This window comes from Lipotes vexillifer, unplaced genomic scaffold, assembly GCF_000442215.2.
Source record: "Lipotes vexillifer unplaced genomic scaffold, Lipotes_vexillifer_v1.1 scaffold79, whole genome shotgun sequence".
Lineage (NCBI taxonomy): Eukaryota > Metazoa > Chordata > Mammalia > Artiodactyla > Lipotidae > Lipotes > Lipotes vexillifer.
Window position 1 is genome coordinate 116457 of NW_006775678.1, and position 13699 is coordinate 130155.

Sequence of the window (13699 nt, forward strand, 5' to 3'; positions counted from 1 at the left end):
TTTATTTATTTATTTTTGACCGCGTTGGGTCTTCGTGGTTGCGCGTGGGCTTTCTCTGGTTGTGGGGCGCGGGCTTCTCATTGCAGTGGCTTCTCTTGCTGCAGAGCACGGGCTCTAGGCACGAGGGCTTCAGTAGTTGTGGCTCACGGGCTCCAGAGTGCAGGCTCAGTAGTTGTGGCACATGGGCTTAGTTGCTCTGCAGCATGTGGGGTCTTCCTGGACCAGGGGTTGAACCCGTGTCCCCTGCATTGGCAGGCAGATACTCAACCACTGTGCCACCAGGGAAGCCCTGGAACTTATTTATTCTTAATTACTTAGGAGCTACCAGGGAAGAGTGAAGATCACCCTGCCTCTTTAGTGTGAACTAATGCTAGGAAGGTGCTGTTCACTGAAGTGCCAAAAAACAGAAACAAAAAACTTGCTCTTACTTCAAACTGTTTAAGGCCACTCCACTTTTACAAATTCTTCCAAATAAACTCGTATGCTTTAGAATTATATAAGCAGCTATCAGATTTAGAAAAGATTAACAACTGAGGCAAAAGACTATTCATTTCATTCCTGTATCTACTGCTGATTTATACTCTGTTCTAATACTAGCAGATTTTTACAGCATATTGTCAATTTTTCCCCACGGTGTTTGTTTTAACTCACTGATACAATAAAATGATATAAATTAAAGAATTCCAGTTACACTTAAAACGACAGAAAGATTAAGTTAGTGGAATGTCTCAGACTATAAGTTAAAACTAATCATATATGTGGTATATATGACACAAAGATTATAGCCTAAAATTGGATAAAATGCTGAAATATACTCATGACTGCAGAGTTACATGCCACATATTTTCCCCCAAACTTTGTAATGGGTTTTTTTCTTAAAATGACACCATCAATGTCACTTGATATTCAAATGATTTGGATTGCTTTTCACGGTAGCAGGAATAAAAAACAAAAAGAGAAAACAGAAATGGATATACCCCAGTGGAATAAAAAAGGGAAGATTTTGGCTGTTTTTTTGTTTTTTTTTAAAAGAGGCAGCCTGTTCCTTCCATGAACCGTGTTCTTTGCTTAAATCTCCAGGAGGAATCGGTTATGGCTTGCAGCGCTGGACAAATCGAGGGTATAAGCATACATCTCGGATGTGGTATCTATTCAGAATCCAGGTTAAGAATCGTTCCAAGCCCAGGCCATAGCCTCCATGTGGACATGTGCCATATTTTCTCTGTTTAAAAAGAGAGAGAGGGAGAGGGAGAGCAATAGAGAGGAATAAATGCTCAGTTTAAAATTTTGTCCAGAGTCTCCCTGGCGGTCCAGTGGTTAGGACTCTGTGCATTCACTGCCATGGCCCCAGGTTCAATCCCTGGTCGGGGAACTAAGATCCCGCAAGCTGCACAGCATGGCCAAAAAAGCAAATTAAAAAAATAAATTTTGTCTGAAATAGTTAAAATTTTCTACTGTAAAATGAGTCAGCTTATTGTGGTTAAGAATTCAACCCCTTATAGCTGATTCACTTTGCTGTACAGCAGAAACTAACACAACATTGTAAAGCGACTATACGCCAATAAAAATTAATTGAAAACAACAACAAACAAAACAACAAAAAGAATTCAACCCTTAATCTATACTCCTTCATGGACCACATGTGAAAAAATAATTTGGTATGAAAAATAAACCAAGGATTTGCCACCCTGGAAAGAAGAGATTTCAAACTTTTAAATTAAGTTAATGTCTCTGTTTATCAGAAGAAAATGAAAGACTAGATACTGGTAGCATCTAATGACATTTAAAAAATTCAGTAGCTACAAGCAAGGCCAGGAGTTAATAGGTTTTCAAATTAAGTTAACATATTATTGGCCAAAGACAAAACTAGCAGTATTCACATGCCACATTATTATAACCATGAAACTGAATATAGCTCATTCAAATTTCAAAGTATCACCCTGAATACTTACTTCCCTTTTAAAAGTTTCAATTTATACAGAACTATTACAGTGAAGAAAATTTAAAGTGATTAACAAAATTTTTTACCTGATCTGTGTACCAGTAATAGGGAGTGGGGTCAATTCCTTCTCTTTTATAACCTGCCAGTATCTCTTCATTATCCCAGATACGCATCGAGCCTCCCACAATCTCACCAACATTGGGCATCAACACGTCGACCTTTCAAAAATGAGTAAATAAAATGCGGTTACTACTAGGCTCTCAGTCACGGCTTTGCTCTAAAGTTTAAATGAAAATCATAATTAAGCTCCTATAACTAAAGGAGCACAATGATCATGCATAATTCAGGTATTATTCAAATTCTATAATTTAACAAGATAGGTTAAACCCAATCAGAGGACAAAAGACACTTCTTTAAGTACTGTAGATTTATAATGAAATATTTGCTGTGAGCTGTATCTTATTCCAGTGGCAGTGCCCGCCCCTTTAAAAAGCAAAATCTCTAATACTATTTGAATCCCAAACTGACAGATTCAGTAAGGCGGGAATCCTCGGGACATCGCTGCATATAGAAGGACTTGATCTCCACAGGAAATCGACACAGCAAGATAGGCTCATTAATGGTGTCTGTCATCAGTCTCTCAGGAGCTTCTGGGATATCCTGAGGTTAAACAAGACTTCATTAACATTTACAACTCGAAAGGCAACGAGACAGAAGCAGCTCTTTGACCCAGTAGCAGCCCTTCATCTTATTCATGCAACGGAGTCCAGAATACACACCCACCCATAACCCATAACCACGTGGGTGTTAGGGACAATTTCTGCAAAATGAACTGTAAATAGATCTATCTCCTCCTGCAGTATATCTGTGCCATATTGCTTGAGGAACGAAAACACACACAAAAAACAAACAACCTCCCAGATACTGCTCAGTTATTTTTTTTTCCCAGTGGCCAGTTTTATCTAGGTCTGAAGCAAACGCAGTCCACTCAGTCCCACAAGGCATAAGATCATCAGTGAATGCTCCACAACATCAGTGATCTACACACAGAGTATGTTATTAATAACACCAATCTTTAAACTCTCCTGTTCTCTCTGCTTCTTTCCTGTTACAATAAACCTGCATGCCTTCAGTGGCAGTAAGACACAGTCATAAGACAAATAACCAGTGTCAAGTTTGTAAGTGTAACCACACCTGGAGTAGTTAGCCAAGACAGGTTAGATGATGATGAATCAAGTTAATCTGCTTCCCTCTCAAACATCCTTCAGTAAGCCACACATAAATTCAAGTTAAAACTGAAAACTCTTGTCCCAGTAAAAACAGATTGAGAGAATTGGACAAGACTCATTGATTTGTTTAATGTAAGAAACTGAGAGGGGGCTTAGCCATCACCTGGCACAGCTGTTTTCAAGCTCTCATCCCTGGAGCCCTGCGTCGTCTAAAGTCCAGAGAGGAAACGGGAGGTGAGTGGGAGAGCTCTGGTCTCTCCGCCTGTAACCGCTTTACATACTAGGGTCCTGCATACAATTGAACTGGGGGAAAAGGGGTCGTACTGCACATTCCGAAAAGTTTGAAGACCTCTTCTCTACTCTAGCGCCCTCATGTGTATGGGATGATACTGACACAAAGAGGAAACGCTGACACACATGGAGGACTTCCTGCGCCTCGGCCCTGCTAAGCATTTAGCTCATTAAGTTCTCATAATTTTGCAAGGTGGACGTTACCTCCAAGGCAGAGATAGGGAACCAGAGAGCGGGGTCACTGGCCTTAAGTTAACCAGCAATAAGGACAGAGGTGGGAGCAAAGCCCAACTGGGGGGCTTCTTACTCCAAAGCTTGTGTTCTTTCCACTCAATCACACTACTTTGCTGAGCGCTGGGAGATAACAGTTCTCAGGTTTTCAGCATAGAATTTGGTTATTATACATCATCAACTGAATTCATGATACAATAAAAGTAATTTACATAGACCTAGTACACTGTCTGTCCTCTGTAAATTCTTTCTAAAAACGAAAGAAAACTCTAGTTAACAGCTATTACTCACATTTCATCTGTAAAACAGATTTGCAAATACTATGTAAAGAGTGGTTAAATGCACAGGGAAGAGGGCTTAGAATAATGTTAACAATCTATACCCCCAAAACATGCTGAGAGGGTGGTCCTGGGCAAGCAGACATGCTCAGTGTATCTGGGGCACCGGACCACCTTCCCCAACAAAGCCTTCTCTCTTGGTTTTGCATTTTAATCAGTGGCGATTTTCTTCTTTGAATTGCCTCCAAATGAAGGAGTTATAATTCACTGCTTTGGGGGGAGGAATCCTTTTTGAAAGAGCCAGACGGTTTCTCTAGAAAACCAAAACAAATGTATACACATACCAACACTTTGCATGTCATTTCAAAGTTTATAACTTTCTTAAGCATCCTGCCAGTCTAGAGAATTACAGCTGGAGCTGGTAAGTCAAGACCACAGAGTGATCCTGGAAGAGGAAAGAGATAAAGGATGGGATGTGAAGGGTACAAACTTGCTAATATTTACTGAACACTACAGAAAAGGCACTGCTCTAAGGTCTACTCTACATCTACTAAGCCATGGATCCTCAGACAACCCCAAGAAGAAGGGTCCGTGGTTATCATTTATTTGACAACAGCAGATGCCTTATGCATTACTCGTTAATTAACCGGAAGTAGCAATCCACTTAAGCACAAGGCTACCTTTGAAACAAGGACTAGAAAGGAATACATACCTCTCCAAATTCATAGAAAGTTCCATCTTCTTTCTTTATATTGTGTTCTTTTAGCCACATAACAGCATCTGAATAGTTCATCCGTTTGAAAGGCCGTTTGGGGGGCTTGAAGTTCTACAGCAGAAAGGAGAAATACAGTGTATATAAAGAAACCATTCACACTAACGTTTCCATTTTAAGAAACACTATTTATCATTATTATAAAATATTATTTCAGACTTAAAAACAATGTGGTGAATTCCCTGGCAGTCTAGTGGTTAAGACTCCACACTTTCACTGCTGAGGGCCTGGGTTCCATCCCTGGTCGGGGAACAAAGACACGCAAGCCACGTGGCACGGCCAAAAAAAAAAAAAAAATTTAGTCTGGAAATGAGTGAAGGGAGTCCAAAAGTATATACTTCCAGTTATAAAATAGGTAAGTTCCATTAACAAGATGTAATGTACAGCATGGTAACTAGAGTTAATAACTCTGTATTGTTTTAGATATATAAAATTATTATGCTGTACACCTAAAACTAATATAACGTTATATATCAATTATACCTATATATATATATTAATCATTTATTTCAAAGCTCACAAAGCTATTAAATCTATAAAAACCTAGAACAAATCTATTGAAAAAAACATAAAAAACATAAAAATCTAAAAAAAAGACTTCACTGCCTTCCGAAGCAGGATCCTAATTTTGTGTTTCCACACAATGGCAGACCTACCGGGTTGAGGTCATGCACTATGCTTGCTGCGGGTGATTTCAAGACTCTATCGACCACGTCACAGACCAAGTCCTCCAATCGGTTCAGGAGCTCCTCAAAGGTCAGGAAAGGGCACTCTGCTTCCACGTGAGTGTATCTGAGGAACAAGACAGTAGCTCAGAGCCTCTCTTCTTTTCACAAAGTTTCTCTTAAGCAAGGGTTTTAATGCTGGGAAACTGTCCAGAAAGGGAAAACTCCAGCCCTGCTAATCAACTCCCAACTCTCCCAAGTAGTTTTAGCCCACCCGCCTTCCTTTCCCCCTTAATAGTCATTTCTTGTTTATTCCTCAACACATAAAGGATCAAGACAAAGTGAATGAACAGACCTTAGTGAGTTATGGCCTAAGAGGCAAAACTTCTTAGACAGTTTCCATTAATTTATTCAACTGCACTTCATATAGCCTCTTAATACATCAGAGGTTTTTACACAAACATCATTTACTTACAACAAGATTGCTTCTCTAAACATATTTTCTTTAAAAAAAAAAAAATTTTTTTTTAAATAAAAACAAAATGACAATTATGTACTCAGCCAGGTGCCTTCGTGTTCTGGATTGTTCTGCCCTGTATGACTGTGCGATACAAAAAACATCTCCCAGAGCTGGAATGCAGGTCTCCAGGTACAGCTGAGAGGACTGAGTCAGATACGCCTCTTCCCCAAAATAGTCCAGCTTGAAGAGTGTGGCACCGCCTTCCACTTGTGTTTGCACTAACGTTGGAGGACTGATCTATTCAGGTGGAAAGGAGTAAATAAAGGCCTTCTGTGAGCACCACTGTTCAAGTTCAAAAATGCCAAGAGGCATTGTTTGCAAAGGATGATGAACGCATACTTACTTCGTAGTACCCCCTATCGAAGAAGTGATCTCTAAAGCACCTGGTGACCACAGACCGTGCTTTTAGGATTTTGGACATGTTTTCTCCCCGGATCATCATGTGTCTGTTGTTGAGCTGGACGTCAACGTCAGACTCCTCGTTGATTAAGTTATCAGCGCCTCCAGCGGGGGCCAACCCGACCAGTTCCCAGAAGTCGCAGTTCAGCTCGTGGCCCCCTGGAGCCTACATTTTTTTAAAAAGGGGTAGAGGGAGGGAGAAGCAAACAGAAAATTCACAGTAGGAAAGATTCTAATTTATATAAAAATTTTTAGTAAGCTCGTATTTCTAAGAACCTTATCATTATTAGCCTACCCTTCTAAAAACGAAGACTCGATAATTGAATTTTATATTTATTTCGTATTTCTTTCAGACTAAATACACGTACACAATTTTTAAGAAATAGAAAAGCACAAACCAGAAAATAAGATAAACTATAATCCCACGACTTGGAGTAATCACTAACTATTGTCAACATTTTGGTGTATCTTTCTAGCCTTTGCCCAATAATTTAAACGTAACATAATACACACATTGAAAAACTCCTTAAATACAAACGTTTTACTAAAACGTGTTTCTCTTTGGAACATATATATATGTAGAAAAATTCAAATTCTCCCTAATAATTCCACTGAAAGCATTACATTTTAGAAGCCACACAGTATGAAATATATAACTATCTTGGTACCAAACACTGGACAGCAAGTAATATCACAAAAACCATTCCATTTTGAAATCACATTACTTTCAAGGAAAATTCAGTAAACTTGAACCAGATATTCACTCTTAACATAGGTTCTTCACATAGACTCTGGGAGACTCTTTTATCAGCATTTCTAGTCTATCAGGAGGACACTATGGGCTCCCTCTGGTGGTTGATATGTCACGTTTGTTTGTTTTCTTTCCCAACAAATATAACCACAACTGCTACTTGACCAATAATTACCAACAAGTAACTCTAACTGGTATAGGTTACATGCCTGTTGGCTGGGGAACAAACAACTCTCTGACTATCAAACCTAGCTTTAAGTTTTTTAAAAAGAGGCTTTCAAATTCTATTTTAAAAGTTTCAGATTTATTTTATTTATTAAATATTTATTCAGCTGCGTCGGGTCTTCGTTGCAGCATGCGGGATCTAGTTCCCTAACCAGGGATCGAACCTGGGCCTCCTGCATTGGGAGTGAGGAGTCCTGACTACTGGACCACCAGGGAAATCCCCAAAGTTTCAGATTTAGACCACTGTTCTTTCCTGAAAAACTTTAGGTAGACTAAATTTTCATTTCCACTTAGCTGAAAAATTATTCACATACACACAGCAAATTGTTCTCACCCATGAAGTTTATTCAGGAATTCCTTAGGTTGAAGATCCCTGAGATCGTTACAAGAGCACACAAGCTGTACAGTATACGTATCTCACCAGAAAAGGAAAAGGCATTCTAAATTTAGCAAGTGCATCACATTTGTATATTTATATGCCAAATACCAAAAGTATCAATACAAATAAAGACACTGGAAAACAAACAAGTACACAACTCTTCTCTTAGTGAGGAACTCAACGCACTCACCTGCTTGCCCTTTGGGGTAAGATTTAGCATTCCATACACTGCGACACTACTCTCAGTGGACAAGACTACTCCATTGTAACACTGACACTGTAAGAAGATCAAGTTCAAATTCAGTTACTCACATTTACATTAAAATAGTCTACCATACAGAAAGCAAAGGGAATTACTTACAAACAAGTTCTCTCGTCCAAAACTAGTAAAATAAGACAGCCATCATTCATTCATCTATATACAGATACACACATATATATGTAAATACATACTTTACATACATGCACATGCATAAATGACACTAGTCCACATCACTCAAAAGTATCTGGAAAGTTCATTTCTCTTTTTCTTTAAAATTTAGACTATTAAAATAATACAGAGAGTTCATTTAGACTACGATAATCAATACTGGCTAAAATCATTAGGAGAAAAGTGATGGAAAACTTTATAAAGGAGGGATCAGGCCATCAACATCTGAACCCACTAATCATAAAGACAACCAGAATTATGTGCTTCTTGATGTGATGTCAGTGGAAGAATACAGCTTTGTCCATGAAGCAGTTATACAAGAAGCAGCAGCAGCAGAACCTGAACCTGACCAGACCTAACCTCCAGCTTATAAGAAATACAAAGGATACAGGAACATGTTAAATGACACCTTATGATGCAATCAACCAAATCCAGAATGTGAGAAGTCCCACAGGACCAATGACCAGACTTTTTCCAATAAATGGCAAGGGGGAGTGGGGTGGAGAAAAGAGAATGAAAAGGGAGATCTGTTATAGATTAAGAGTGATTTCAGAGACATATCAACTAAATGCAACATGTAGATCTTGTTTGGATCCTCATTCAAACCAACCAACTGTAAAAAAGACATCATGAATCAATTGGGAGAATCTGACTGGATATTTAGGAGTTGTGCTAATTTTGGGGGCGTGTGATAATGGTAGTGTGGTTATATTAAAAATATTTCGTCTTGGTGATGCATATGCAAGTATGTTTATATGAAATATGATGCCTAGGAGGTAAAAGGGGGGAGCAGTAAACCAGAACTGGCCAAATATTAATCATTACTTGTTATGGACTTAACGTGTATCTGCTGCAAATTCATGTCAAAACCCTTCTCTGCTCTCTGCTATGTGAGGATGAGCACACAACGGGAAGTGGGTAGTCTGCAACCCAGAAAAGGGCCTTCACCAGAACTTGACCATGCCAGCACCCTGATATGGACTTCCAACCACTAGAACAATGAGGAATAAACTTCTATTGTTCACAAGCCACCCAGCTGATGGTACTTAGTTATAGCAGCTCAACTAAGATGTTATTGAAGCTGAGTGATGGGCATGTGAGGTTTCTTCCTACTGTTCCATTTTTGAGATGTTGGAAATTTTCCACAATAACAGTTAAAATAAGTACAGACCCTAAGATTCCCAAAACTAACAATAAAGTAACCTATTGAAAAAAACTGACTTTTCACCGTAAATATGAAAATATTTACCAAATCATCTGACAAGACACACTGGAGATAACCCGTACCATCCCGCAACACCAGAAACATTAAATTCTTTCCTAAAAACGAGGAAGAGAAGTTTAGCTAGATTGTTTGAGAGGCACTTGAAAGCACTTTCTCATAATTTATTCTCATGTAAAGGAACCGCCACGGTTAAATGTTGCAAGTTCAAACCTCCCACATGGCCCCATTCCTCTGAAAGGTTCACCAGTAGTGTCACTACTCAGTATCTGCAAAGTATTTTGCCTTCTTCATTTTTCAAACCCTTCATATACTTTTAAACCCTATGTGAGCCTCCTGACCCACACGATCATGGGAAAGCAAGACAGTAAGCATGTGAGTCGAGGGATTAAGTCTTATTCACCGTTGAGTCCCCTGCAATACCTAGCAAAGCGCATTCAGCGGGGGGTGATATATACTGCCGCACAGAAGCACTCTTGGTTTTTTATGCCCCCTTTCTTTTTACGAAGGATTTGACAACCACTTACGATAAAAGACATGTAATAAAATAATAAAAGCAGAAAGAGAAAGCAAAACATCACGACCAAGTACAAATATACTAATTATAAAAATCAACATCACTGCCATCAGTAAGTTTCAGATTTGGCTCTGCACTTCCGGTAATATACCCCCTGCTTTCCTTAAAGAATTCAATTCAATTAGACAAATATTTCCTGGATACCTCCTGATCACTGTGACTGCTTACAGTTAAGTACCATTTAAATAATTTTTAAACTTTCAATAGTCATATTAAATAAGAACCAATTTAGGATACAAATTAGTACTCCCTTTAAAAAGCTAGCATTCTCAAACAAAAATACCCCCAAGTAAACGTGTTTTTTTTTTAATGTTCTTCACCATCTAAGAGCAGGGATATTGAAAATTAAAGAGAGAAAAGGACAGCTATGCCAGTTACCTTGCCTACGCAGCCTGTGGACCCAGCCAAATACCTTTACTCTTTGGCCTCTATATCCTTCTAATTCACGAATCTTCACCTGTCAAGTTAAAATAAAAAACATTTGACCCAGCATGTCATTTATCACATACCAACTTTGTCACGAATATTATATAGATGGCAGAAAAGTGTTAAAAATTCACAAGTGGTGTAAAACTTCTGACAGTCACTCTACTACAGGTCAGAGCCAAAAAATTTCACCACACTGGAGGGGTTAAAAAAAAAAAAATCCAAGTCTTCTTTCTCTTACTGCAAAACTGTCAGTGAAACAACCAGAACTTCAGATATTGTTATATAAAATCAACGAATTCACAATAGCAACAAGCCTAGTCCACGCAGAGCCCTCTCCCTGACCTAACCATCCCTCCCACCACTCTGGGTGGTGGAAGCTACCTAGGCTGGCTTTTCCTCTGAGGGATGGAGGAGAGAGGGGAGGGGAGGAAAGGGTTGGTGGGTGTGGCCAAGCGAACAGCTTCCCCACTAAGGAAGCAAGAAAAAAATGGCAATCCAGCAGCAGTAAGAACCGTTCGAATTCTAACCATGTCCATTCACAGTCCAGCATTCTGGTCTACAAAGAATATAGACATAATCAAATTTCAAAAACTTTTTCTTTATTTAAGAAATCATGAAAATCTTGGATTTCAACCTCTTCTTTTTACTGTGAGGAAACTGATACCCAGGGAGGGTAAAATCACTTGTCTGAGACCACACAGCTCACCAGGCCTGGATTCCAGGGCTGCTAGCTTTTAGTCAGGACAGAATTCGTTCAACATGCAATTACTAAATTTTATCAAAAGATGAGCCCCGCAAGGACCAGCCTCATAACTCTCAAACATTACTGCGCTCTCTCCCTTTTGAAAGAAGAGAAGAGACAAACAGTGCAAAGGAACAAAGCATGTGGCATGCCCCTCAGACACAGAAATAATAGTTTGACCCCGTGAGTCCATGATATTTGAAACGATACACATCACACTTACACAATTTGGCTCTGGAAGACTTGGGTCGTTTTTAATGGTAATCTTCTTTGCTTCTTCCAGGTTCTTCTCTCTTCGTAAATTGTCTTCTACCTAGTTTTAATAACCAGGCAATTTGTTAACATGGCTTCTGGTGTCCCAACTTGAAAAATGTTCACAGAGCAAATCTACTGCTCACCTCTTTCTTTTCCCGGGATTCACTCTTCATCTGTTCCCTGTGCCACAGTTTTCTAATGTTCTTCATCTGTGATTTAGAAATAACATCCCATCTCTGGAAGGATAAACAGATATTTAATGTTTTCAAGACCGCTGTATTCTAATGAAAGTTTCTTCACAAAATCTAATTCTATAAAGCTTTGGGTTCACCCTACCTCGTTTTCTTTTTGTGAATCTACGTAGATGGTAGGAAAGGGTTCTTTTCCAACTGTCATCAAAGCCTTGGGGAGGGAGGGACAAAGAAAAAAGACATTTCTTTAACATGGTACAATGTTTAAAATCAAAATAACACCTGAATTATGAGGTAGCTTTGATCACCTAGAACATAATCGAGAGCCCAGAAGAAAGCATAAGACCTCACCAGCCAAAGGTCAATGTCGACAAAAGGAATGGCGGAACATTCAAAGAACATTTTGCTTAAGGTAGAACGTCCTTTCCCAAACAATTATAGCAAGTTCAGTTACACAGTATATAGTTTCCCATGTGGACTAGAAACAGCAGATTTTAAGTGGCCCTGGGGACCGACAGGAGGTACGCTGACAACAACAGAAGAGACAGCTGATGGCAAAGGCCAACTGCAGGGCACATCCAGACGATTAATCCTCACGAAGAAACCAGGGAAGTCATTTCTGAAACTCTCTCAAGAGCATAGTGGTTAGGTACACAGAAGGCTAAGTTTCATTTAATTGGAAAAATTCCTGTGTGTAGAATGTATGTACCTCTTTTCACCAATACTGGGACATATCAGACATCAATATTATCATTTAATATTTTATAGTTTGTATTCGTTTTTTTAAAAAATAGATAGTTGAAAGTATGTAAAAGGTGTTTTATTAACTGTTTCAAATATTCCTTCAAATTTTCTAAGTTATCATCAACCAACAAATGCAATGAATGACTGTCTCTCGTGTAAGATCTGAAGCTTATGAAAACTGACCTTTTCTTAAGATCTAGTTTCCAAACCTGAAAAATACTTTTCATCTTGATTTAACACTAGTCTCAACTCAATTATTGCTACAGAGGAGAAGGGAACCTGGATCTTTTGGAAACATCCAGGAGAGTTCAGTTCCTCCTTTTAACTATTAGACTTTGTAAGGATGTTTGTAAATCACTAAGAATTCATTTACTACCTGACAGTCTGCACTGATCCCTCCTTTGTTAATCACTGATATTGAAAGAGTCAAACTGTGATTCTCCAAATCAGAATGGCACACTTCTGCTAACAGCGACATTTTGCAAACATTCATCTAAACACTACTGTCAGTTCTGGGCAGCCATAAGAATCACCCCAACAATCCAAAATGAGAAAGATTTCCCTCTAAGAGTTAAAAAATTAAGACCCATGGTTGACACACCAAAACATAAGCGGAGTATGAGCTAAAAGAGGAGAGAATGGTCCCAGGACAGGAACACTTGATAATAACCTAAATGAGTACTGTAACAAAGCACACAAGAAGGGGGATTGGCCAGACACAGATACACAGAAAGAAGTGTCAGGGCAGTACGCTTCTTGGTGCTGTCCTGGGAGAGGGCTTTAATCAACTTCCTTATGTAGCAGCTGTAGCCATTCCAGTCTACAGGCAAGCCCACGGCTACTTGCAGAGGGATGTCTTCTTGGTCCACACCGTAACCCAATGCCATCAGGTAACTACTCAATCCTGAGTCGAAGCTCTCGAAGAACCCATCTGAACTGTATTTGGCTTTCCATGTAAGTCTGCTTAAAGAGAATATGCTAAACTCATCGGAGGATTCTACACCCTGAGAAATAATAATATATTGTTAAATGAACATCCTGGCTTTAGGCTCCAGACTCATGAGTTCATGAGTGTCTGCTCTGTTCTTGGTACTGATATAAATCAGGTCTTTGAGTCTCAAAGCTCAAGGTCACATCTGGATTCGAGTGGTAAATTCACCGAGAGAACTCTTAGGAGTCAGTTTGGAAGAAATGTGAGCATAAACTCAGATGACTAAGGGAAGATGATTTTTAGTTCTACAAGAATTAAAAAACTGGCCAACTGACTCACTGGAGAGAAAAATTCCGAGATGCGATGCCATATGGTAAGGAAGAAAAGAAGATACCTATTAAAAATGTACAAGGGGAGGGCTTCCCTGGTGGCGCAGTGGTTGAGAGTCCGCCTGCCGATGCAGGGGACACGGGTTCATGTCCCGGTCTGGGAGGAT

The 13699-nt window shown here is 39.3% G+C and overlaps 1 protein-coding gene and 1 non-coding gene across 2 annotated transcripts in view; both read right to left on the reverse strand.

Annotated features, from left to right (window-relative positions):
• Positions 1–1090: 1090 nt before the first annotated feature.
• The window catches only part of NARS1 (asparaginyl-tRNA synthetase 1), a 14589-nt gene continuing 1980 nt past the window's right edge, over positions 1091–13699 (reverse strand). Inside the window, exons 3-15 of the mRNA XM_007450105.1 lie at positions 11674–11739; positions 11481–11573; positions 11306–11395; positions 10290–10368; positions 9362–9432; positions 7873–7959; positions 6272–6493; positions 5966–6165; positions 5400–5535; positions 4684–4797; positions 2471–2602; positions 2029–2160; positions 1091–1222 (exon numbers count right to left, since the gene is read on the reverse strand). Coding sequence (XP_007450167.1) covers positions 1091–1222; positions 2029–2160; positions 2471–2602; positions 4684–4797; positions 5400–5535; positions 5966–6165; positions 6272–6493; positions 7873–7959; positions 9362–9432; positions 10290–10368; positions 11306–11395; positions 11481–11573; positions 11674–11739 — 1554 coding nt within the window. The remainder of the gene's footprint in view (positions 1223–2028; positions 2161–2470; positions 2603–4683; positions 4798–5399; positions 5536–5965; positions 6166–6271; positions 6494–7872; positions 7960–9361; positions 9433–10289; positions 10369–11305; positions 11396–11480; positions 11574–11673; positions 11740–13699) is intronic.
• On the reverse strand, positions 7447–7519 carry TRNAG-CCC (transfer RNA glycine (anticodon CCC)). The gene has a single exon. It is a non-coding gene; the product is annotated as a tRNA-Gly (tRNA).